Consider the following 25,029-nt stretch of genomic DNA (forward strand, 5'->3'; position numbering starts at 1 on the left):
TTGATAAATTTTCTAAAAGTATTTTTAATTTAAAAAAAATATTTTTATAAAACTCAAAGAAAATTCATTTGGATAAGTTTTATTACATTTCCAGCATTAGTTGATTTATGTTTATATTGAAATGATGTATGCATTAATAAAATTGATATTTTGAAGCTGAATTTTTCTAGAAAGCGTATTTCACGCTCAATAAATTCAATTCCAACCAGATTGATTGTTGTTGTTGTTGTTGACGTATGCCTGTTTAGGCAGAAGGGGTGCGATTGTTCTTGTTTTTCAGTGGCGCCATCTATGGCCAAGAATTCGACTTCTGATGCACCATACATCGCACCTGTTTATAGGGCGGACCCATTCATACATTCAGTCATTCATCCGCAGATCGTAATTTTGATCTGAATCAGAGAACGATCGATCTTCAATTCTGTACCCCCAGAGGTGTTGATTTGTTATGGGAACATGGAGGACTTTGCGACTCGACAGAATTTTAACGTGCATCAGTCACCATTTAGTACACGGGGAGTCTTCGGCCGGCGGGGATCGAACCCACAAATACTCGGACATGGGCCCAGCGCCCTACAGACCAGGCTATCCTGGCCCGCCAGATCGGTTAAAGTTCTCTTAGCATTAAGCTAATAAAGGGTGGTTTTCGTGATTTTATTCTCGTTATAAGAGCTAACTTCACAGACTAAGTGATTAATGATAGCAAATTTGCTCCTTGTTTGTTGCTTGATCTAGAAGTTGCTTAATCTTTTAGAGGCTCAAAATTACTAAGATAAGAAGATAACATTATACACTATCTTGTCAAAAGTATCCCGACACCCTGTGGTATGGACTAATAGCGCCTTAAGGCACATATTAATATGATGTTGGTCCCCTTTTGCATCAATGACAAAATGAACACGTCTGGGAAGACTTTTCACCAGTTTTTGATAGGTGACACATAGAAATTGACTTTCAGGTTACCATCACCGCTGAATTGAGTGCTTACATTGAGGAGGGTCGATTTGGCTGGCTATATACGTAATCTGAGCTCTAATTGGTCCCAACGATTTAAATCGGGGCTCTGAGAAGGCAGTTTTAGAGCACCCATTTTGTCTGTGCAAGCCTCGATGTGTGACGAGCTGCAAGAGAAATTGGCCTCCACAGCAATATTGCCATAGAGTTGGGAGTGCAGCATTGTCCACATACATCTTAAAGTACCTAATCTAAGAATCATTTTATGAAATATAGATCCTTATGTTTCTTCCATTTTTAGATAAAAGACAACCAAATAGGTCAAAATCTATTTGATTTTAAAGCTAAGCAAAATTTGTAACTTAATGTGAAGCTTACTTTAAAAAAAAAACGTAATGAAATAAAATTTATAACATTACTTACTGCGACATAAGTCCCGCCCATTGTTTGTTAGCATAATCAACTAACTGAAAAACAAATTTTAATGCCATTCAATTTTACATTGAATTTAAAAATATACATGTTATTTCAAAAGTCTAAAAAATCGAATGTTTCTTTATGAATGATTCAATGAGAACATGACTTCTGAAAAACGTCCACCATATTCATGGATTACACCAATAACTTTTTAATTGAAATAAGAAGAGATTAAAGTCTTTCTCTTGAAAACTTGGAATAGTGTTTAAAAATAGTATGTAAATTGATTTTAAAATGTTACGTTTAAAGAATTTTAAATACTTGATAAATTAAAAATATAAGCTGATTAATTTTAAATCCTCTAAAATGCTTCAATACTTTTTCACATCCAAGTAAAATTATAAAGTTTTCAGCCATCAGCTTCTCAATTATTATTCGTTGTATGTAGAAAGTTCAAAATTTTCTTTAATAAAAAAAACTTTGAAAAATACCATTTAATATAAGAATGCAAATAGAATAACAAATAATATAACAAATAATATAATGACGAAATAATAAATAAAAAAAAATCAGTAAAGATTTTGAAAAGTAGTTAGGATTATAGTAAATTAGAACAAGGTAAGTTTTACGTATGCACAAAAATAAAATAAAATTTATTAGTGTATTTAATTAACCATCTAAACTAAAGTTAGAAAAATATATTTTCTAACTTTAGTTTAGATGGTTAATTAAATACACTAATAAATTTTATTGTGAAGCAAAATCTGTTTAACCTGAATCAAACAAATATAACAGAGAACAATGATATAATTGTTATGGTCGTCGATTAAGTGGACTGTGAGAAAATTAAAACAAGTAACTACTAAAAAAAAATTTATTTTAAGCAAATGTGTAACGCCATTAAGCCAAAGCTTTCGAATATAAAACGAACACTGCGTTCATTACGCCCAAGCAAGGATGAAAACATACACAAATATACATTATTCTTGAAATGTCCATTTCAGAAATAAAATACAATAAAAGATATTGAGAATTTCCAAATGCAAATGATAACAAATTTCAAATAAGGGACAAAATAACCAAATAACAATAATACTAAATTGCATAAGTAAATTAAATTCAAATTACAAATTTCAATTTCAATTTAAAATATACACAATGATAATAAAGAAAATAGGAATGTAAGACTAAATAGTAGGATCATTAGTAGGTCAAACATTTATATTTGATATGCTTCGTTTAAAAATATCTTGTGTGATTTCCACTATAACCACGCTACTTTTATCATCCATCTCTTCAATTACATCTTGGATATGTTCAATAATCCGCGAATAAATAAGCTGCTTATCTTCCTTAACAAAAACTGGTGTATCCTGTTTGATGTTATTTTTTTTAAATAGCCATTTACTTCTCTGCTGTAAATTAAGGCAATTCCTTGAATATTTTTTTAAAAATATTTGATTTATCTTCTAATTAATTTCCACCGTTGACTGGTTGATAAGAATTCCGCATCTGGTTTGCACAGACCACAGTGCTGATGACGTAAAATATCCTCAGTGGTAGACGGATTATGGGTTAGAGTCCCCTTGCCTTCAGACTGACCGTTGGAGGTTTTCGTTATTTTCCTCTCCATGTAACGTAAATGTGGGTTAGTTCCATCAAAAAAGTCCTGTCCTCCACAAAAGCAAACTTCTCCCAATACTTGATCCAGGAGTTCCTTTTAAACGATGGATTTATGGGACAAATAAGAAACATTATGTTTGACAACATCGTACAATTTCCAAACTATAAAATTAGCGAACCGTGACAGCTCAAAGGATAAAGTTTTTGCCTTTTAATGAGGTGAACCGAGTTCGAATCCCAGCTTTGGATGGTTGAAAAGAATTCCGCCTCTGGTTTGCACTGACCGCAGTGCAGATGACGTAAAATATCATCAGTGGTAGACGGATTATGGTTAGAGTCCTTTTGCCATCAGGCTTATCGTGGGAGGTTTTCGTGCTTTTCTTCTCTATGAAAAGCAAAATTTGGTTTAGTTCAATCAAAAAGTCCTCCACAAAGTCAAATTTCTCCCAATACTTGATTCATGAGTTCCCTTGTCTTCTTTATTGGGTTCAAAATTACAAGACTACGCAGTTGAACATTAGTCATAGTAAATCCAAAAAATTGGCTCAGCTCTCTAATGAGGGTTATAAAATTAACTCCAATAAAATGCGTTGTATTATCTGAAAATATAACGGAAGGTATACCTCTTCTCGCGAAAAGCTGCTTAAGGGTTGCAATTAAGGCTTCGGCACTTCACTGGCTATTTCCAAATAAATAGAGCGGGAAATTAAACACACAAAAATAACTGCATATATTTTTTTAAAACTCTTTTCCGTTGATTTTTATACTTAATAAGAAAAAGACCACACAAGTTGATGCCAGTTTTCGAAAATGGGTGAATAATGAAAATGGTAACTCTTTCTTTAGGTAACGTGGCAGTTATTTGTTGTTCAATTGCTGAAACGTATTATACAATTATGAACTATTTTTCAGACAGTGTTTCTTCCACTTAATTGCCAAAACTCTTGTTTTACACTATGAAGCAAAGTTTGCGCACCAGCGTGCAAATTTTTAAATGAAAATGTTGAAAAATTAAAGTGATTAGTTTATGATCTTTAAGGATTAATAAGGGGTGCTTTTGATCATAAGATAAACTAGAATTGTTTATTCTCCCTTTTACCCTAACTAATCCATTGGTATCTGGAAAAGGATTTAAATTACTTACGAGACTATCCTTCAACTTTTCATGATTTATTAGGGTATTTATCTCCTTTCTAAATACAATTACCTGTACTAAAGTTTACTATACGAAGCTTGAAATGTTGAAATTTCTCTCGATTAATGGAGTCAAGCATCCTTTTTACCATTCCGACAATTAGAAATGAACCTATAAATTAAACGTAAGACATAAAATAGTTTTACAAATTTTATACTTGTAACAGGAAAACTGTTAACGAAATCTATGTTCTAAGTCAAAGTTAGAGTTATGTCAGATGATTGTTTCAGTTCACATTCATAAAGTTCCCGGTCCAAAGTTTCACTAAGCTCTGTCTCTTGAAGATCCAAATTCGATGGTCCAGAAAAACACAGGTCATAACTATTAAACATTTCTATCAATTGAGTCATTAATTCTTAAGCTGATTGAAGATCTGTGGAGATCCGGTAACTAAATATTCACCAACTAACTAAACTAAATATTCATATTTACTAAATATTCATAAATATACTGAACTAAATATTCATATAATATAACTTTTGAGGCAAGAGGGTTAAATTGTTCTTTCATAGCTAACTATTTCAATGCTCGAATGGCGAGAAATGGTGGATAATTGTATTCATTCTGAAAACTGTTGGCAATTGGTCCATTTGAGTTTTCCACATAATTCTCAACAAATTTCTTTGAGAGGAATCGATTAATATTTAGCGAAACATCTTTCTAAATTGTCAAAGCAATCTTGTGCTTGCGAAATCGAACAATCAATTCAAAAACGTTTTCTTTTACCTCCTCAGTTAACAATATGTCATTTAAGATTTGAGCTGTCGAGGTAGGCGTGAACACAACTTTTAATCTAGTGTAAGGTTTGTATGGACGGAAAACTCCATGATGGGGCATATAATATGATACAGACGGTGAAACATCATCTCTAATCTTTTCCATATGATTTAAGTTTCCACATTTGTTCATAAACTCACAATAAAGCTTTTTATTTCAAGATCTGTGTTCAAACTTCTAAGGGTTTGATTCAAGCGTTTTTGTGCTATATAACGAGATTCACCTAAAGTTTCGAGAACTTCTCCACGAATAGGCATTTTAACCTTTCAATTCTTTTATAGGTATTTTGAAAGTAACTTTCGAAAAATTCTTTTTCTTTGCTCAAAATTCATGAGTTATCTATTTCTCCGATCTCCCAAAATTTCTTAATACAATTTTCAATGTTTTCTTCTTGAGAAATTGGATTACAACATTGTTTTGGGACTTTTAGATTCCTGTAAACAGCTGGCAATAAAAGCGAAAACTGAATCTTGAAATGTTGTATTTCCCGATGTGCGATGTTTATTTTCTTTAATGATTTTAAAGAAATGTTCAACACCTAAAATCATATCTAATTTTCCTGGATTAGCAAATGAAGCATCTGCTAATATTGTACGATTAGGATTATTAATATTCTCTTATTTCTAAGTGGTAGATGGAACGAAATCTGTTATTTTTTTACAACAAAATAAAATAAGCGAAATAGTGTCAAGCGAAAAGGATGAATTATTATTAGAAACAAGAACATTCAATTCATATTTTGCATTTAATTTTTATTAGAAACAAGAACATTCAATTCATATTTTGCATTTGTTTCATTTCCTCCTAACCCACTAACTTACTAATTAGGAGGTTTATTTTTTATTTTTACAATTCTAATTTGTTTACGAATTCTTAAGTCATTAGGTTTACCACACTGCCATTATCCAGCAATACATGTCCTTTAACAGAACAGTCACTCCCATGGTTTCAAATCCAAGCGAGAGCAGTTGCAAGAATTATAGTTTTGTTTTGGATAGTAGTAGCAAAGATATGGTGTACTTTATTACTATTCGAAAGAGAAAGATAGTTTACGTTTTGATAATTCGAAAGAGAAACTGGTGTCTGTGAATCTTCAACTGTCGGTAGTTCCGCATTTGGTGAATAAGCTTCCGTTTGTCTATAACTATTTCCCTTACTGTGCAGTAAGTAACTATGCTGAGAGTGACAATATTTACAAGAATATCTCGAGGAGCACGACTGCAATTTATGAGAATCATGTAAGCAATTAATGCAAAGTTTATTTTTCTTAACCACATCAAATCTGAGCTTTGGGGACATCTTTAAAATGAACTTGAACCACACAAATGACATTTATCACACTTGGATTTCACAACAAAATTACGTGCATTGTTTTGATGTTGAACACCCTTAACTTTATTCACAATTGGTTTTTCTGCAAATTTTCTAATGTTTGAAATCGTTTTTGAATAAATTCCATAAATGTATTAAATTTTGACAGTTCAGCAGACGTTTAACTCATTTAATACTGTTTACGACTTTCCTTATCCAACTTTTGAACAATTATATTTATTATGAATTATTCAGAGAGTTCATTTGTTTCTAATTACATTAAATTTAAGCCTCTTAAACATTATTTAATGTATCAATCAAATGTCTCAAGTCTTTATATCATTCTGCAGATATTATTTCAAAATTTAAAAATATTCAAAATATAATTGTTTATAATTAAATGAGTATTTTCAAATATTTCTTTTAAGATAGTCATTAATGATATCAAATGTATCTTCTGGTGTTTTAATAAATTTGATAACACCTTTTAAAGCAGAGGGTAAATAAAATAATTTTTGTATGCTGTTTAAAAACTGATTTTTAGTTACTATCAAGCTGAAGCTTAAAATTATTCCAATTTCTATTTTACCATCAAAGCAAGATAAGTAAATATCTGGCAATTTAACATTTACTCTTGTATCCAACTGTTCATTATTATGCAAATGACAATCATTATAACTTTTTTGAATGAAAATCTTTGTAAGCTTTCTATGCAAGCTTCAATTTGTTCCTCCATTTCATCATATTGGAACTGATGGATATCTAAATTTTCATCTTTCAAAAGAGCAGAATATTCCAGTTTCAAGTTCTTTATTTCTTGAAGTATCAATCTAATACTTTCCAATCGCGATTGCAGTTCAAACAATCAGCTTTACTTCCATTGGTAGAAATAAAGTGTTCTAATCTAGTAAATTTTACTAGTAGCCATAACACGACGACAATTGAATTGTTTTAAGTTCTCCACGTAAACTGCTGTTTGTAGAAAATGCAACACCATGAAAGAATCATCAGAATCAAATGAAATTTAATGCAGAAACGACTTGTACTGATACAAATAAATGATGAAATTTTCAAAACAAAAGAAACAAATTAAGCGTCCGAAATCAGTATTTGGTGCAGCCACCACGCGCTGCAATAAGTGCTGCTATACGACGTGGCATGGAGTCAAACAGATGTTGAATATCTGCTTGAGGAAGAGAATTCCATATCGCTTGTATGCGCAACCAAAGTTCGTCTTTGGAAACTGCAGGACGCGGATCACGAGTGAGACGCCGACCAACCATATCCCACACGTGCTCAATAGGCGACATATCCGGCGAATAAGCAGGCCAAGGAAGAAGTTGCATGCGTTGTGCTGAACAGAAGTCTCTAACAGTCCGCGCAACATGTGGGCGTGCATTATCCTGCTGAAAGATAGCTCCAGGGATGCCTTGAAGGAAAGGAACGACTTCGGGCTGTAGCACTTCACGGACGTATCTGTTGCTATTGAGATTACCCTCAATTCGTATCAAATTGGATCGTCCATGATACGAAATCGCACCCCAGACCATAACTCCGGGTGTTCGACCACTATGTCGTTCAATAATACACTCAGGAAGGCAGCGTTGACCGGCATAACGTCTAACACGAACACGGCCATCATGGGTCCACAAATTGAAGCGTGATTCATCTGAAAAGACAACTTGGTGCCAATCAGCTCGCCAGTCTCTGTGCTCAAGAGCCCACTGCCGACGCAGCCGTCGATGATCCGCCGTGAGGGGAATCCTGTATAATGGCACCCTTGCACGCAATCCACGGCGCAGCAGACGACGACGAATTGACGAAGCCGACAATTGTACACCTGTAGCAGTAGACCAATGTGCTGCCAGCTGCCTGGAGGAAGCTGTGCGATCATTCACCGCCATGCGGAGCAGGTGTCGATCATCGCGCTCTGACGTCACCTTCTGTCGTCCAGTGCCTGTTTTTCGAGTTGTTCGGTGCTCGTCGGTCCACTGCTTCCAAACTCGCATCACTGTGGAACTGTTCCGCTGCATACGAGCTGCTATTGCGCGATAGGAAAATCCTCCTTCTCGAAGGCCGATTATCCTCCCTCGTTCAAACTCCGTAAGTTGCTTGAATTTCTTATTCTTCCGTCGTGGAGGCATACTCAGGTCTCACTAAACGTTTGCCACTAACAAATAATCATAGACTATTTTCAACGTCCCGCTACAGCACTTTATTTATACGCTTTCAGCATCAATTCAGAGGGCGCTGCGCGCGCCACGCACGCGCGATGGCTCTGAAACTTTATTAATTTGCATAATATCCTATATCCATTATTAAAATAATATTTCATTTGATTCTGATGATTCCTTCATGGTGTTGCATTTTCTACAAACAGCAGTTTATTATTTATCAATCTGATTTACCAATGTTTGGTGATTTAGGTATGGTTATGTTTATCCAAATCAAAACAATGAATATTCATTCAGTCACGAAATTATGACTGCTACGACGAATTTATGACGAAGGCAATATATGCGAAAACAATAACAATCAATAGCGATAAATAGTAATTTCGAATTATAGCTGGTTAGAGCTCCGCGAGACATGACCAAAATGTTGTGGTCGTCGATTAAATGGACTGTGAGAAAATTAAAAAAAGTAACAGCTGTAACAAATTTTATTTTACGCAAATATGTAACGCTATTCAACCAAGACGTTCAAATACAAAGCGAAAACTACGTTCATTACGCAAAATGAAAAAAAAAATAGCCAAAAAAGCAACGAAGAAAAAAAATAGCCGAAACCAAGCTTGGTATCAACAATAACTATTTTGCAAGAGGTAGCAATGCATTTTTGAAGTGTTTGAATATTATTTCATTACGATCAATTATTGGAAATGCATAAAAAAGAAACTAAAGAAATTTAACCTGCAATTGTAACACACTTGCATCACGGACGTCAAAAATGTAATATAGTCCTTACGAAGCAGAAAAAATTCTGATACTGGAGGTGAACACAAACGGTTAGTTCCTTATTACTGCATACTTAAATTGTACTTACATCCAGACAAATCAGACACAAAGTGAACTGAAGTCATCTAGGAAGTTGCACATGGTCAAATCACAGGAAAAGAACGAAAATGAACACCAGGCTTGGAATGACTTTTTCTATCAGTGCAGAGCACTTCAAATAGAATTTCCTATCTTTTTAAAGTGGGCTATAATTTCCATCTGCCGAAGCTTTCAGCGGTCTTTGTACAGGTATCACAAATCAAGAACAAAATCGTAGGGTTAAAAAATTCATGATTTTAATCAGAATGATTAGAAAAAGATAAAAAAAGAAAATCCCCAAACAAATATTTTAAAACATTAGATGAAGAATATAGTTAATTGTTGGACTTTATTTAGCAGCAAGCCAAAAAGCGGGTAGGCGAGATATTGAGAAAAATTGCTGCATTTACGTTTTTAAGAAACCATGTTGTTGAAATGTGTCGTTCTAACAATAATGCTTGAATGTAAAGTGATGAATGACGCGTCCGCCTTTCGGTACTTACTTCTTCATCTGAGTTCGAGATCAAAAAGTAACGAACGACAAATATAGACGTTGAGAATCGGTGAAATAAAAATCTAAATTCTGGGATCATAGCAGAGCTGCAACTGGCATGTAGGAAAGTCCTTATAGTGGCATCTATGTTTTGACATCGGCAAAAAGAGATTTTAGCATCTTCACTAGCTCCTCATTTTGAAAAAGTTCTTGCATATCTTTGAAGATGATTAGCAGTCTTATAACAGAATCAAGAAAGCTCTATCGTTGCCTTTTCTTAAATTCCTCCCGCTTTCTCTGCAGCCAGTGAAGCAGGCTGGATGGTTACCACTGTAGTTCATACAGATAGGAGTCACGTTTGGTTGTTTTGTTCAAGCGTAAGAGTAAAATGCTCCTGCACATTTCATACAGGCGTGTTCGGGTGATATGCAGGTTCGTTATGTGTGCCCAAACTTTTAGTACCAGCATCATTGGATTTCAAAGCGTCCAACACAGAATCTCTCAATCTGTACTAGGGTCTTGAGTAGGAATTTGATGCTGTAGATGTTTCAATTTGATCTCGTTTCTGATTGGTTGAGGAGAAAGAGGGGGAAGAGCTTATACTCCTGGTCGTACCTCCTCCTGAGCTGGATGATTTTCAATTAAGTAAGTCCAAGTTCGATAAGATTTTTCTCTTCCAGGTCTTGTATTCTGCAGTGGCTTTCTAATCCTCGAATGAGGATCTTCATCTTTCCTCTGGTGGGCTGTACACCCAGATAGCAAAACAAGGTTTATTTCCACTCAAAAAAAATCTTTCAATGTAAACCTAAAAACGTTTTTAATGCGGTTTACGTGTAAACCTTCTAACCTTAAAACAAGATCTGTGACGCACATTACCTTCATCCAAAACCTTGGAAAACAACCTTCAATATAACTTTAAATCGAGGTTGACTTAGGGTTTACAAGCGTGAAAAAAATCATTTAATAAAGCTAATCTCAGGGTGAGAATAATCTTAAATCTAGGTCATTATAAGGTTTCTTTTCGCAGGGTATCCTCAACTAAAATCCATCTTGTCTTAAAATTTTAATAGACAATGCAATTTGATCCTATCGCTAGTGTGATGCCAGCTAAAACGTTATTATGGACAATACTTTTTTTTTTAAAAAAAAAGCTTTAAAAAATAATTTTTAATCCTTTTGGGATGAAAGGTTGTAAACTGCAATGTTTTTGCTTTATTTGAAAAACGGTTTTTAGTACAAACATTTTCGTCACAATAAAAAGAAAATTCCGATTCAAAGTTTTCGTAAGGTTAAATGCTTTCTGGGATAAGATCTTTTGAAGTAGTTTCAGGAGCGGGACTTGCAACCGTCGCCTGGGTTTCGGGGGAGGCATCTTGCTTCAGTGGGGATAAGGTTTCTACCAGGTTATGGGTATGGGGACTGGTTTTTTTTATCTGAGTCTCAGTATCTCTGAATCTCAGGAATCTCCGCTTTCTCAGAGTTGTGATGTTGATTAGCTGTCTCGAGGCTGTTAGTGGAGGCAGCCTTTTTTGATTCAGGAATTTTTGTAGTGTCCACTGCCGTTGTCGCCAGCGGTTCATTACTATCTTTGTAGTTTTATCAGACAATGTTGTTCCCGTATCAGCAGTATCATCAGATAATGCTCGTACATGTATCTGCATCTCAATTGTTTTACATGACTGTTATGTTGATCGTTACTGGAATTTTTAGCATTACGCTCATTACTTTCAGGCTTTTCTAGATCATTTCCTCAATGTTATTCTATAGTGGCTCCCGATCTGGCGTAACTCTTGTCTCGATGATCAAGGGCGGATAGCGGATGAAACATCTGTTTTCCGCCGCCGTAGAGCAGACGCAACACACTCTGACTCTGTGACGTCTCAAACGAGAATGATGTGCTTTTTTAGCATCCTTCTTTATATAGCAAAGCTTCTTTCTGCCCTTTTGTTCACAAAGAACGGCTGCTCATACCGGAGCAAATTATGTCACGCCGTGTTTTTATGGACTTTTCCCACTAACATTCTGCTGATATATTTCTAGAATCCAGAAATTTTAAGTTTGACAGCATATAGATCACACGCAGGTGCTGCAGAAAATTCCAAAGTGGGGTAAAGTTTAAAAAAAAGAGAGGATAAAAATTAAATAGAGTTTAAAGTCGGTATATTAATGTCACGACATAATATTAATCAAACTAATTTACAAGAATTCTCTTTTTTATGGTTTGAAAGAAATTTCGTTTCCCACGAAATAAAAAGTTTTTTAGAAATGATAAAAGAAAAAAAAGCGTATCTGGAAACTCATTTTCAGGAACTTTCTGACGGAAATATAACATAATATTATTACTTACTTCTCCTGCTGGTCCCCATAAAGTTATTTGATTCCTTGCATTGTATTCATACTGTATTTTTTCCTAAAACAAAAAGGACAGCTAATGGCAGTGAACTTGTTTTTATATCTTTAAAAGAAATATAAGTACTTCAACATACATTATGAATCTCTGGTTAAGTGTCGCCTTAATAAATTATCGATATCCAAGCAAATGGCTCTATTTATATTTAGAATTTGGCAAGATTGTGTTTTTTTAATAAATTATATTAAAAAAATAACGTAATAAAATAATGTTAGTAATGCGTACATTCCGCAAAACAAAATCATCTTCAATAATTCTCAATCTTAATCAATTTTAAATTTCCAAATAGCTATTTATATATTAAATTATTTTTTCCAAATTGAAATAACTGCAATTTTTCAATTAAACTATGAAATAAAAAAAATTTTTTAATACTGTTACAGATATATAAAAATTAAAATATAATTATCCTTATTACATAACTAAAAATATGCATATTTTATTTCAGTAGACATTGTATAGCGATGCAGAAGAGGATCTCTTACTTGATTTAAACAAATTTGACTTGGTGTAAACTTTTTTCACTTTAGATATTTAAATTTAACAACAATTTTTAAAATGTACAGTGGACCGAAAAGCCCTGAATAACTTTTGATATAATGATCGGATCATCAAGTTTTAAGAATCAACCTTAATGGTTCGAGGGGGTGACCTCAATTATGTTAATTAATTAGTGCAGACGATATTTTGAGTTTCAAAATCAGACACAAAAACGTATTTCCTCTGAATAAACGTAGTTTTTTTCCCAACGTATTCGTATTTCAGACCCCCAAAATATAAGAGGTAGCCGCAATCTGGGAAATATGATCTCCATAGTTTGGTCAAGAGAGCGATCTAAAGTTTGGCTCATGCTAATTTTATTTTTTTGCGTATTCCGCCATAGCTCGAAAACTTTTTTAACGAATTAAAAAATTTGGGCAAAATTATGAAATTCGTTTATCCAAAGATAATTACATGCTAAAAACATACTTCAGTAAATATTTACTGTTTTTTATTATTTGATTTAATAATAGTTGAAACAATTTTGAATTGTAAGGTATACGATTTTTTAAGTCATTTTAAAGTATGCAATTTTAAATGGCAAAATACAAAATTTTAGTAAAATCGGTTGATTAATTCCTGAGAAATCAAAAAAGTTTAACTGTACAACTTTTTTAAAATTTGATTTTACAGGAACTATTAAACCGATTTCGCTCATATTTTGTATTATGGAATGCAAAATTACATACTTTAAAATTATGTAAAAAATTGTATCCCTTACGATTCAAAATGTTTTTTTACTCTTACTAAACAAAATAATAAAAAATAGCAAATATTTAGTAAAATTTTTTTTTTTGCCTGGAATTATCTTTGAACAAACGAATTTCATAATTGTGTGCAAAATCTTTTCAATTCGTTTAAAAAGTTCGAGATATGGCAAAATACGCTAAAAGCAAATTTAACATTAATGGGTCCGAACTTTGGATCGCTCTTCTGATCAAACTAGGGGAACCATATTTCCCAGATTGCGTCTACCCCCTATATTTTGGGGGTCAGAAGTCGGAATCCGGTGGAAAAAAAACTATGTTTATTAAGAGTACGTTTTTGTGTCTGAATTTCGTAACTTTATCGTCTGCACTAATTAATTAGCATATTTGAGATCCCCCCTCAAACCATTAAGAGTGAGTCCTAGAGCGTGATGATAGGATCATTAGATCAAAAATTATTCAAGGTAGTCCGTTACTTTTTTGGGGAGGGGGGGGGCGCACTGTAAACTGTATAAAAAAAAAAAAAAAAAAAAAAAAAAAAAAAAAAAAAAAACAGTTATTACCACTTTTGGTGTTGAGATAAAATATAAACAAAAATTTGTAACAGTGCGTGTAGTCAAATTTTTTTATTTTCTTTTTCACTGTTGTAGTTTTTTTCAAATTTTTTCGTAATTTATGTATTTATTTATTGACAACATACATTTTCATGTGCATTAGAATCAATTTCATTGCTTCATTGCAAATACTTTCCGTTTAAAAACCATGTGCATTTTTAGTATATATTTGCACTAATTCTTTCAAACAATAGTTATTTTATCAATTTTATATTATTTAATGCACCGGCCTGGTGGCCGAGTGGTTAGCGTGCCTGACTGCGAAGCCATAGGCTGCGGGTTCGAATCCCGCTCTGGGCATGGATGTTTCTCTCTCTCTTTGTGCTGTCCTCTGTTGTGTGTGTATGATGTGCGAATGTGGCCCACCCTATGAACGGGTTTGTGGCAGTGTGGCGTGGGCAATGTTGCTCGCCTCCGTGACTTTGGTTCACAGGTGCCCACTGGGTAACGCGAAATGAGCAACAATTCGGGCATAGTATAGGCAATGATTCAAATTCAGTGCCTGCCATTAGAAATATTTAATGCATGATAGCAGTTTTGTTTTTGGGAATAAAATTCTAACAGTTTTATATTTTCGTTAGAAATACATTTTTAAGTATCGATCTGTAGTGCGGAATATTATGGTACCCCTCGAAATATTATGTAAAATTCACAAAATAACAATTATTTGAAAGAATCTATCCAAATATATTACTAAAAATATGCTTGTTTTTCATAAAAATTGTTTTTGCAGCGAAGTTATAAAATTGGTACTAATGTGCATGGAAATATTAACAAACACACAATAAATAAATATAAAACTACAGAATTGAAAAAGTAAATAGAAATGTAACTATGTGTACTATAATTTATCTCAACACCAAAAATGGTAGCTTATTTCTTCAGTAAACATGAATGGTGTTAAAATATCTTTATGTAGTTCAACATCGAAGACAATTTAATACTTTAAATAAGTTATTAAAATGAATAACTTACCAGAGGTGTTATTCCAAGTTTTTTAGCACTTTCCAGCCATCGGCCCAGTAAAAAATGCTCATTCGACGCCAAAATTTCTTCCATTTCATCAAAAAGATTTAACACTGCTCTTGCGTTCTTTCTAATGTTAAAAAAAACTATCATATTATTTAAACAATTTATATTTTCCAAATAAATGCTATTCTATTCTATTCTGTTCTATTCTATTCTATTCCAAATAAATGTTATTCCATTCTATTCTATTCCAAATAAATGTTGTTATATTCTATTATATTCCAAATAAATGTTATTATATTCTATTCTATTCCAAATAAATGTTATTCTATTCTATTCTATTCCAAATAAATGTTATATTATTATTAATTCAATTGAAAATTTATTTTTGCTTTTCAAGTAAATATTTTAAAAATGACTCATTTTTGAATTTTTTTTCCTTTAGTATTTAAATAATGTTTACATTTAATATAATAATATTACTCTAAATGAGTCGGCATGAAACATATATTTTACGCTGAGAACTACATTTTTGTTATATTTGAGTCACTGACGATATATGTTAGCTGATATTTTACATTTTCTTTCTTTTGAATAGCAAAAAATTTTAATTTAAAAATCTTAAATTTTTCTTTATCCCTTGTTAGATTGTCTCTTAGAATAAAATATCAAACACTTTTAAAGTAAGAAACACTTTTCTTATTGCATGAATTAAAGTTTTATGGAGTTTAAAAATGACTTTTAAAATTATTAGCAAAACGCAAAGCAACACAGTAGTATACAAAATATCTTCCTTTAATGCTGTAAAAAAGTGATAGAAGTCGAGACAATTATTCCGTTACATTCAAAAATAAAAATAACTGTCACCACTGTTTCAGAAAAAAAAAAAAAAAAAAAGAAACATTTCGTGGAGCGTGTTTCTTCTTCTTTTTTTTTTTATAACTCCAAAACTATTAAATGAAACAATATGAACACATTTGTAGAAAATGTTTAAAGAACATTTGGATATGAAGCTATTATTGATGGATTCGTTAATTTTTAATTTATTCTGTGAAAAGTTGTTTCTTTCCTTTTGAGCCACGAAGTTCAGTTTAAAAAACAGCATTAGGAAATTTTACAGTCACGTTCTCATATACTTTAAAAACTAATACTAAAATAATTGAACAGTTTTTAACGGTGTATCTTCTCTAACTGCTAGAAAAACTTAGTAATTTATTTTAACAATTTTATTCAGTTAAAAAACATCTTTTGGAATAGTGTTTTAGAAGATGCTGTTTTTCCGCAGAATTAACTGTTTTCAAACAAGAAATGTAGTAAGTACCAGTATACGCTAATTTTTCATTGGTCAAAAGAAAGACATTATGTTGGAAGTCCGCCATTTTAAATGAAGATCAAGAACAAAGGCATCGTTTTCTAAAGTAAAGGCTTTCATAATCCAACAATGCGAAGGTGAGTTCAAACTTTATTACTTTATTTTTAGGATAAACGTTTGTATTTTCAATGAACAATCCTATTATTTCAAATCATTAACTAGTTTTAATTGTTTTATGATTTTCCAGTCAAAATAGTATTATAATAAAAGAAAAAATAAGAAAGTATATAAAATAAGAAAGTATATATAAAATAAGAAAAAAGTATATAACAGTTTATTATTTTTTTAAAATCAAGCTGATTTAAATCATCGAACTGTGTTTGCTGTCGGTGATAAATACTATTTCCTTTTTTGCTGAGTGCTATTTTTAATAACATGTTTTACTAATATTTTTATAAAGTAAGCATTCATTTAAAAAAAGCTCTCTGGTTTTGATCAATTAAGAATTTATTATTTGATTTAAACAAAATGTGGAATTTTCAAATTTTTTTTGGAAATAATTTCTTTGTTTTGTTTAATGTATGAAAATATTTTTATGCTTATTAATTTTCTGTCATTCCAAAACTTAAGTAAATTGGTATACCATTTGAGAAATTTCTAGTCGAATTTTGGCTTATCATATTTTGTTAAAAAAATTCCTGGATTTGTTTCCTGGATTCCTGGATTAAATTAATAATAAAAACATAAAATTGGAGAGCATTTCAGCAAATCTGTGAATGAAACAGAAAAAAGTTACATATAATGCCGATTTATAAGTAGAAAAGGAGTCTTTCAAGCTCTAATGATGGGAATACAGCAACAACTATTTCAAAACTTCCTGGATTTCCCCCCTCTTATAGGTAATTCTTACCAGGGCTAAAGAGAATAGAAGGGCTAGTTCACTCCGCTCTTAGAACTGAAGCTACGATTTCCCTCCTCATGACATCACTGTGTCCACAGATCTCGGAGATCGCAAGCAAAGATATGATAACTTCCCATCTTTCTCTTTGTAAAAATAAGTTAGACTTTTTCTGGTTATTAGCCTTCAAATTTTACGTAATTAACACATTATTACCGTTCATAAACATAGTTAAAAAAAAAAACTTTCTTGGTTATTATATTAAAAAAAAACCATTTTAAACTTATAAAAATGTTTTGCTAGTTGGTGAAAATGACACGATAAATACTTTATTTTAAAAAGTTCAGTTTTAACTTTAACTATTAAGAAAAATGAAGGCATATATCGACACTTTTTTTATCTACATATTCTTTTATAACGATAAGTTAAGTTAAATTTAGAATCCCTGATTTTAAAATATGTCGTTAATAGCAATTTGTTCATACTTAATCATTAGGAAACATCAACCTTAAACGCTAATTACTGAAACAAAATAATAATTTAGGTTCATAATGACATTAGAAATTTTACAATTGTTTATAGACATTTAAATTTACGATGATATAATTTATAGATATTTAAATTGAAGAGAATATAATTTTTAAAAAAAATCATAAATATTTAGAATAACTACATTAAAAAATATGTTATGAAATTAGGAGAATTTCAACTATATACTATATATTTTATTTATACTTTTTACTTACATTTTAATTTTCTTTGACTTTATCTATTTTTTAATTCTTTTCACCTGCCTTTCTTTATGAAGTAACGAGGCGGTTTCTATTTAGATAATGAATTTTTATAAAAGTTCTTTACGACAGAATAAACGTATTGCTGTTTTATATTAACTGTGTCATTTCGGAATCCATTCTTTACATAGTTGTTCATTTACTTTAGGGAACACGCGAAAAATTATACTTTTTCCTTTTGTTTTTATATCAGAATTTTTGCAAGTTGCAATCGCGCAAACTGGCATTTCGATAATAGTTTTAAATTCTTGTAAATTCACTGCAAAAACTGAGGAAAGTCATTATAGAAAATAACAAATGTCTTAGAATATCTCGCAAAAAGAAATGATCCAATATTAGTTAGAGCTAGTAAGGCCAAACGCTCCGTTCTTGAAGTAAAAGTGCGAGCTTTGCGCCAAAGTGACGTCACTAGAGTGACGTCGGAGGATCGGCGCGGCGAGAGATACTTCAAAGGAGTGAACCAGCCCTTCTATTCTCTTTAGCCCTGAATTCTTACGTTAACGTGTGACTATAATACTTAATACAGCTTATCGAAACGTTAAAATGCTGACCAAACTTTTTAATAAAAATAAACAGCATTGGTTCAAAAATAACTGCTAAATAAAAAGAAATTACTACGCAGATAATGATACAGAAAACATTTCTAGTATATATATTATATTTATTAAATTTGGTTGGGTCTTAAGAGCCTATCCAAGATCTTTTGAACTGCAATAAAAAATGCATATTTTTTTGTGCCAGAACAAAAACTTCTAGCAACACGTATTCTCATGACCGAAGAGAAATTTTTTTTTTCTTCTTCTAAATTTCTAATTAGTTTCGGAATTATTAATTTTAAAATTTTCGATTTATTTTATACAATTCCGCAAATAATAAAAAATTTTCCCCCTTGATTTAAAATTAAAAATTGATTTACTTGAATTAGTATTTACTTGATGTAGTATTTATATAAACTAATATCAATAGTTTCTAGATGTCTTCTCTTTTTGTGACGTCACCTTTGTGATGTCATTTAGAATAACAGCTGTGATAGGACAAAAGGTGGGAATAGTAATTCTAATTTTGATTTCTATTGTTATATGGGCTAAATATTCACTACTTGTACTTTTCTAATTAAATAAAATTAAAGCTATAGAAATTATTTTCATTAAAATTTAGGATTTATTATATTTAGATGATTTGCCTATACTTCACGTGTTAGAAAGTTGTTGCAAAATATTTCGTAAAAGCACTTAAAAATTGTCTATTTACGTGCATTAAAATAATGGTTTCTTCTTTGGACATGTATACAAGCACTCAGTTGTTCTTAAACACACTGTCATTTGTATTACCAAATGCCCATCTTATTTAAACTTTATAATCTTGTTTTTATTTATAAGCAATTTTTTATGAATGTTTTGTTACATTGCTTCCGTTATGTCCGAAATTTGAAATTTTAATTTGAATAAAAAAACCCCCATTCATTTAAAGTATGAATCGAAAAAATTTTACAATAGTTCCTGTTACTAGACAGTCAAAAATATTGTCTGAGCTTTTAAGAAGAAAATAGTAAATAAAACTTACAAATAATCTACTATCTTCCGTTCTCTAAAAGATGCAACTACTTTCGAGTACATTGTTGTCATTGAAAGTTGTAAGCATTGGCGTGTCAGATCAACTAAATCATGCCTGGAAAAGATTAAATTTTAAAATAAGCATTAGAAGAGAATAATTAAAATCAAGGAAAAAACTTACTGAAACAGCTTTGATTGCTTTAATTTATGATTCTCAGAAGCATTCAAAAATAAACTCCAGGCATCAAAAACATCTACAGGATTATACCAGATCTTTAAAAAAATAGAAATAAAGGATTATTTTTTTACCTATAAGTACGTTTTTTTTTGAAGAAATTTTCGTATTCAGTTAAAAATTATATAACTGTTGATTTAAAAGAAAAATATTTTTAATCAAACGGTATTTGTTATTTGTATATGTTATTTATACAAAAATAATAAAAATAAAAACAAGATTATAACAAGAGTTTTTAAAGCTGGTTACCATGTGATAAGGATTACGAATTCATATTTTTATTTTCCATCATCGAATGCCTAACACAACAGTAAATACTAAATAATCTTGTAGCAATAAGTTTGTGGTGACCAGAATCCTGATAAAAATTAAAATCGAAAAAATATTCACATAGGGGGTAGCTAATGATTTTAACCAAGGAAAAAAATGCCATAGAAATTTGAATAATCGCAGTATTGGATATAATGATTAACAAGACAGGTTTAATTGCTGGAAGAAATAGAGAGGAGGCAATTTTCGAAAACACCTTCAAATTTCAAGTGTTTTTTCTTTGCTTAAATATTATTTTGCAACCCTCAATTTGTATGCTTTTTTCTTTTAATTTTTTAATTTTCCTATTTTTATGAGGATGAAAAAATACATACAGGGGAATCTTTATGGAACACCCTGTATTATAATGTAATTTAAAATTTAGGTAATCGGGCTTATCGGATTGAATAGAAAAATGTAAAATATGGGTTTTCGTTTCTTCGGATTAAAAAATGCAAGTTATTTATTTATTTATTTTTGAATAAATTAATATTAATATTTTACCAATAATTTAGATGTAAACTCAGAATTTTGAGTTTATTAGTTTCTATTTAATATTCCATTTTCTATTATTAATTACTAATGCATTGATGAATTCTAACTATATGTGGTATAGTTTACAACGATCTGTGACCGGGAAATTTATACTCTATTTTGACTACAAGTTTGCTGCAATTTTTCTTGTAAAATATAGGGCCAAGCCAATGATTATAAATTAACGGTATACTCGAAAAAGTTAACTTCAGTTCAGATCTTGACAGTGTTTGAAATTCAGACATTTTGTGTGCTGAATAAAGACGAACAGCGGAACCACGCAAAATAGTGTTGGGTTGCCCTCTACCGAGGAATGAGAGTGTTGCGTGGTTGTTATTCGTCGTCATCAGGAAACGCAAAGACAGATGTTCTTTGGTGCACACAAGGTTGAAATCCAGGACCTTTGTGACCATAGCCTGTGTTGCTGTAACAACCATGAAAAAAGATATAAAAGCCCGGATCGTGTAAAGGAACTTTATATATTAACCGTAAAAACTAATGGTTAAATCTGCTAATTTTGCTGAAATTCGTTACAATTACGGATACAGGAATTTTTTTTTTCCTTAGAGAAGAATGCTGGCCTTATAAATGTGCAGTCAAACTCTCCGAATTTTATAGAAATGTCTTAGACTGTAGTTGATCATATTGTTTTGTCATATTACAATATTCGAGTTTTAATTGGCGTTTAATGCTAATGGCGTTTAATTATATGTAAAGTCGATCGCCCATAAAAACAAACTAGAAATTTAAAATATACTTACATAGGGTTTCAGTTTTAAAGATGGGCGCCGGATCAAAATATATTTCCCATGGTTTCTATACGGAACTGTTGCGTTATATACACTTTTCTAAAAATAAATTTATTTAAAAACAATTTCATTAACATTTACTTTTTTACTTGTTTTTTTCTTCAAATTTATAAGTCCTGAATTGATTAGCTGAACTAATTCTGAAGCAATATATTTAAGTTTCTTACCATAAAAAAAGTACAATATTTTGTTTTGTTATGGCAGAAACACAAGTAACAATTTAAGTAGATAAAGCTTTCTATAATCTAAGTTGAAATAAATCTATCAGTATTTTTTCATTATCGTTCCCGAGTCACGTAGGCCTCGAAACCTCCTGAGTTTGTGGTCAAGAATGACCCTCACGTGGCAAATATCTTCTGATAATATTTGTATTCATTTTTATGGTGTTTTTCCCTGCATCAATTAGGTAGACCATTCAAACATTCGTTTGCAAACTTCGTGGAGCGTCTTGTATTCAAAAGGACGCTAGTCCAGGTCATTATTTACGTTGATCGAGGAATTCCCTCTTCGATAAAAGTTGACAGATTTTTATCTTCTTAGAAAGTCGGAAGCCTTTTATATATCTAAATCAAAATCTCAAATTTCACCGTACACATCTTCTGGTATCTCTCGCCGTCTTCATATTGAACCGACTTTGATTAATTGAATATCTTATATGAATTCTAAAAACTAGACTGTTAACAGCTATACTCTCTTCACAGCTTTTTATGAACTTTATTTTTACGAGAGCTATTGAATTGTTTTGATTAATTTAATTGCTTTGACATTTGAATTATTTACACCATTTGCATTTTTTTAAATAGCCATTATTTTCGTAACATAAAAAAGACATAATCTGAAAGAACGATACTGTAATGATTGAAAAAAAAACATTTTAATTATGAATTGTTCAAGCAAGAAATATTACCATTTAAATAGAAAACTTTCTTTGACATCGTAAAATATATTCATTATGCTAATGCAATTCTACTAACAAAGACATCAAAATTAATATTTCTTCGTAAATCAATACTTACATTTTAAAAACTTCCGTATGAAATTACTGTAAAAATACCATGAGTACAACATCAGTAAAATAATTCTAAAATTTTAAACCATAATCTTTGCAGTAGTATTAGTATAAATTAGAGTACTACGGTGATTCGGTGATCTTAAAGTAAGCATTACTGTAAGAACTACTTTATAGCAGATTTCATATTTCGTTAAATTTTACGGTATAAATTACCGGCACTTAGGAATTTTTTAACTGTAATTTGATCCGGAATTTTTTACAGTGTCAACGAACTTCAGTAATATTTTTTATTTTGAATAAAACAAATTACCTTTAAACATGATATTTGCGTGTTTTTCATAAAAAATGAATAAAATTAAATGGTTTATTACTGAAAATGTTTTGATTTAGCATTAAATTTTTTAAAGAAAAAGTTTTTAACTTTTAGAGGTGGAAAAGTATCAATATGAGAAAACTATGTGGTAAATTCAGTAAACAAAAGTTAATACGCTTTTCATGATATCAAGAGAAAAAAAAAGTGCAATAAAGAAAATTAAATTATTTTAAAGTGCAGAAAACAAATTGTTCCTTAAATTTTTAGATACCAGTCGATGTTTAATTGAAATCAAAAAGGAGTAAAGAAACATAACTTTTAAAAACTTACATACTTTTAGATACTGCATTGCAAATACAACTTCAGAAGAATTCACTCCATAACGTCTTAAAGCATAATTTTCGATCCTATGTAAAAAAAAAAAATAATAATAATAACGCAAATAAATAACATTTTTAATCAAAATTTTTTACTAATAGAGTATGAAAACCTCTCATTTACGTACATAAGTTTTAGTCTTGGACAACAAGGGGATGAAATTCAACAGACGTTTTTGAATCTATAGAAAATGAATTTTACTTCTTGTATTCAAAAGTTAAATTCATTAATTCTAATTAATTTCTTTATTGAAAAAGATCTTAAAACAGTCGAATCACGCTTAATATAATAATTAAAGATATTTTTTTAAACATTTATTTTTACGAGTACATACAAGAAATTTGATTACTTTAAAAATAAACAACCAATTTCTTAGTTGCTCATTGTAAGGGTATGAAGTAAAGCAATCGTTCAGGTTGCAACATCTAAAAACCTTTACTACAACCGAGTATATTTCCCGGGTTCATTACAGTAGGATTAGACTGTATTTCGCAACGATTGAAAAACTGTCCCCAAACAAAAGACATATTTGCAAAGAATATTGGTCGTATTGTGCAGATCTTTTCCTAGAGTGTCAGAATGAGTATTGTGTTGTGTGCACTTATGTTTGCGAGTGCTCAATTTGTTTAATTAAAAAATTAAAAAATAAAGCAGCTTAAAAGAAATAGAGTCAGTACTGCGCGCTCACAAGTTTTTCGCTCCTCAGTGAAATAGATACCCTACAAAAACAAATTGAAAGAAATGTTATATTCCATGAGAACAAAATGAAAGCTTTTTGCTGAACCTACGGGTGGTACCCACAGCGTCCCAGCCCCATCCTATAATAGTGTAAAAGGAGGCAAAAACAAACGATTTGTAGCTTTACAAATTTTGTAAATACTGTCTGTTTCTCAGATCAGCCACCTTCACGGTGTCTATTGCGTGATGGTTTCTCTGGCAACAGGGTTAGTGTATTTGCAAATGGTGAGCCATGGCCAAAACTAAGAGAAAAACTGAAAAATTTCTATTGTTGGACGTTGGCAAATTGAAAGGTATGACAGAATGACAATAATTTCAAACTATGAAAGACTGCTAGAACTGCAACACTACTGCATTCTAATTAATGTTACGATTAAAAGAAAGCAACGCTTTACTAAATTGTATATTTTTTTTCCAAATTGTCTTATTTTATATCATTAAATATTAATTAATACAAGAACTAGAGGCCGAACAAGAAAATCACGAAAGCCACATGCAGTCTCAAGGCCGCACGTTCTGATCTATCCTATATTCAGTTCACACTTCTTTTTATTAGTCCATATGATCATATGGTCTATTAATGTTTACAATTAAAAAAATACACTTTATAAATAAATCATGAGCTTCTAATTCATTTTTGCAAAATTTTTACCATTTCTGTTGTTAAGAATCTTAAGCAAAATATTGATTTGAAAATAAAGAATGATGTTACCATTTGTCTAAATCAACAGGTTGTATTCGCCATGCCATTTCATTCATAAGTTCATATACAATATCATTTGTTTCAATACCTTCTGGAGTAAGACCAGTTCCTATCATTGTACTTCCATTAAATGTTCGACCTTCAAATGGTAGCTACAAAACAGTTCATTTCATATTATTATCGAAAGCAATCATCATTATTTTCTATACACACATCTCACACACATAGTGAAGGAATACTTTATTTCAAGTTTACACCAATTCATAAACCATTTAAAGGGTGTAATCTAATCTAAATCTCACGCCATACTTGAATTGTTTCCAAAAACAACCATTGTTGGAGCATTTTTGATACCGACAGTAAATTGTTTAAAATTCAGTACAAATTGGTGTGAATTTG

General features: G+C 31.1%; 1 protein-coding gene across 4 annotated transcripts in view; it reads right to left on the reverse strand.

Moving 5' to 3' along the window:
- The window catches only part of LOC107453005 (N-acetyl-alpha-glucosaminidase), an 80,672-nt gene that overhangs the window by 6,480 nt on the left and 49,163 nt on the right, over window positions 1-25,029 (reverse strand). For 2 of the 4 annotated variants that reach the window (XM_016069664.3, XM_071187957.1), the window contains 8 exons: window positions 24,640-24,782; window positions 23,146-23,218; window positions 21,439-21,525; window positions 19,781-19,872; window positions 19,610-19,714; window positions 15,052-15,172; window positions 12,153-12,215; window positions 1,378-1,421 (listed from right to left, as the gene is read on the reverse strand). In XM_016069664.3, the coding sequence (XP_015925150.2) occupies window positions 1,378-1,421; window positions 12,153-12,215; window positions 15,052-15,172; window positions 19,610-19,714; window positions 19,781-19,872; window positions 21,439-21,525; window positions 23,146-23,218; window positions 24,640-24,782 (728 nt within the window). The remainder of the gene's footprint in view (window positions 1-1,377; window positions 1,422-12,152; window positions 12,216-15,051; window positions 15,173-19,609; window positions 19,715-19,780; window positions 19,873-21,438; window positions 21,526-23,145; window positions 23,219-24,639; window positions 24,783-25,029) is intronic. The other 2 variants (XR_011638300.1, XM_071187956.1) reach the window with 1 other exon arrangement.

Source organism: Parasteatoda tepidariorum, chromosome X1 (assembly GCF_043381705.1).
Source record: "Parasteatoda tepidariorum isolate YZ-2023 chromosome X1, CAS_Ptep_4.0, whole genome shotgun sequence".
NCBI classification, from domain to species: Eukaryota; Metazoa; Arthropoda; class Arachnida; order Araneae; family Theridiidae; genus Parasteatoda; species Parasteatoda tepidariorum.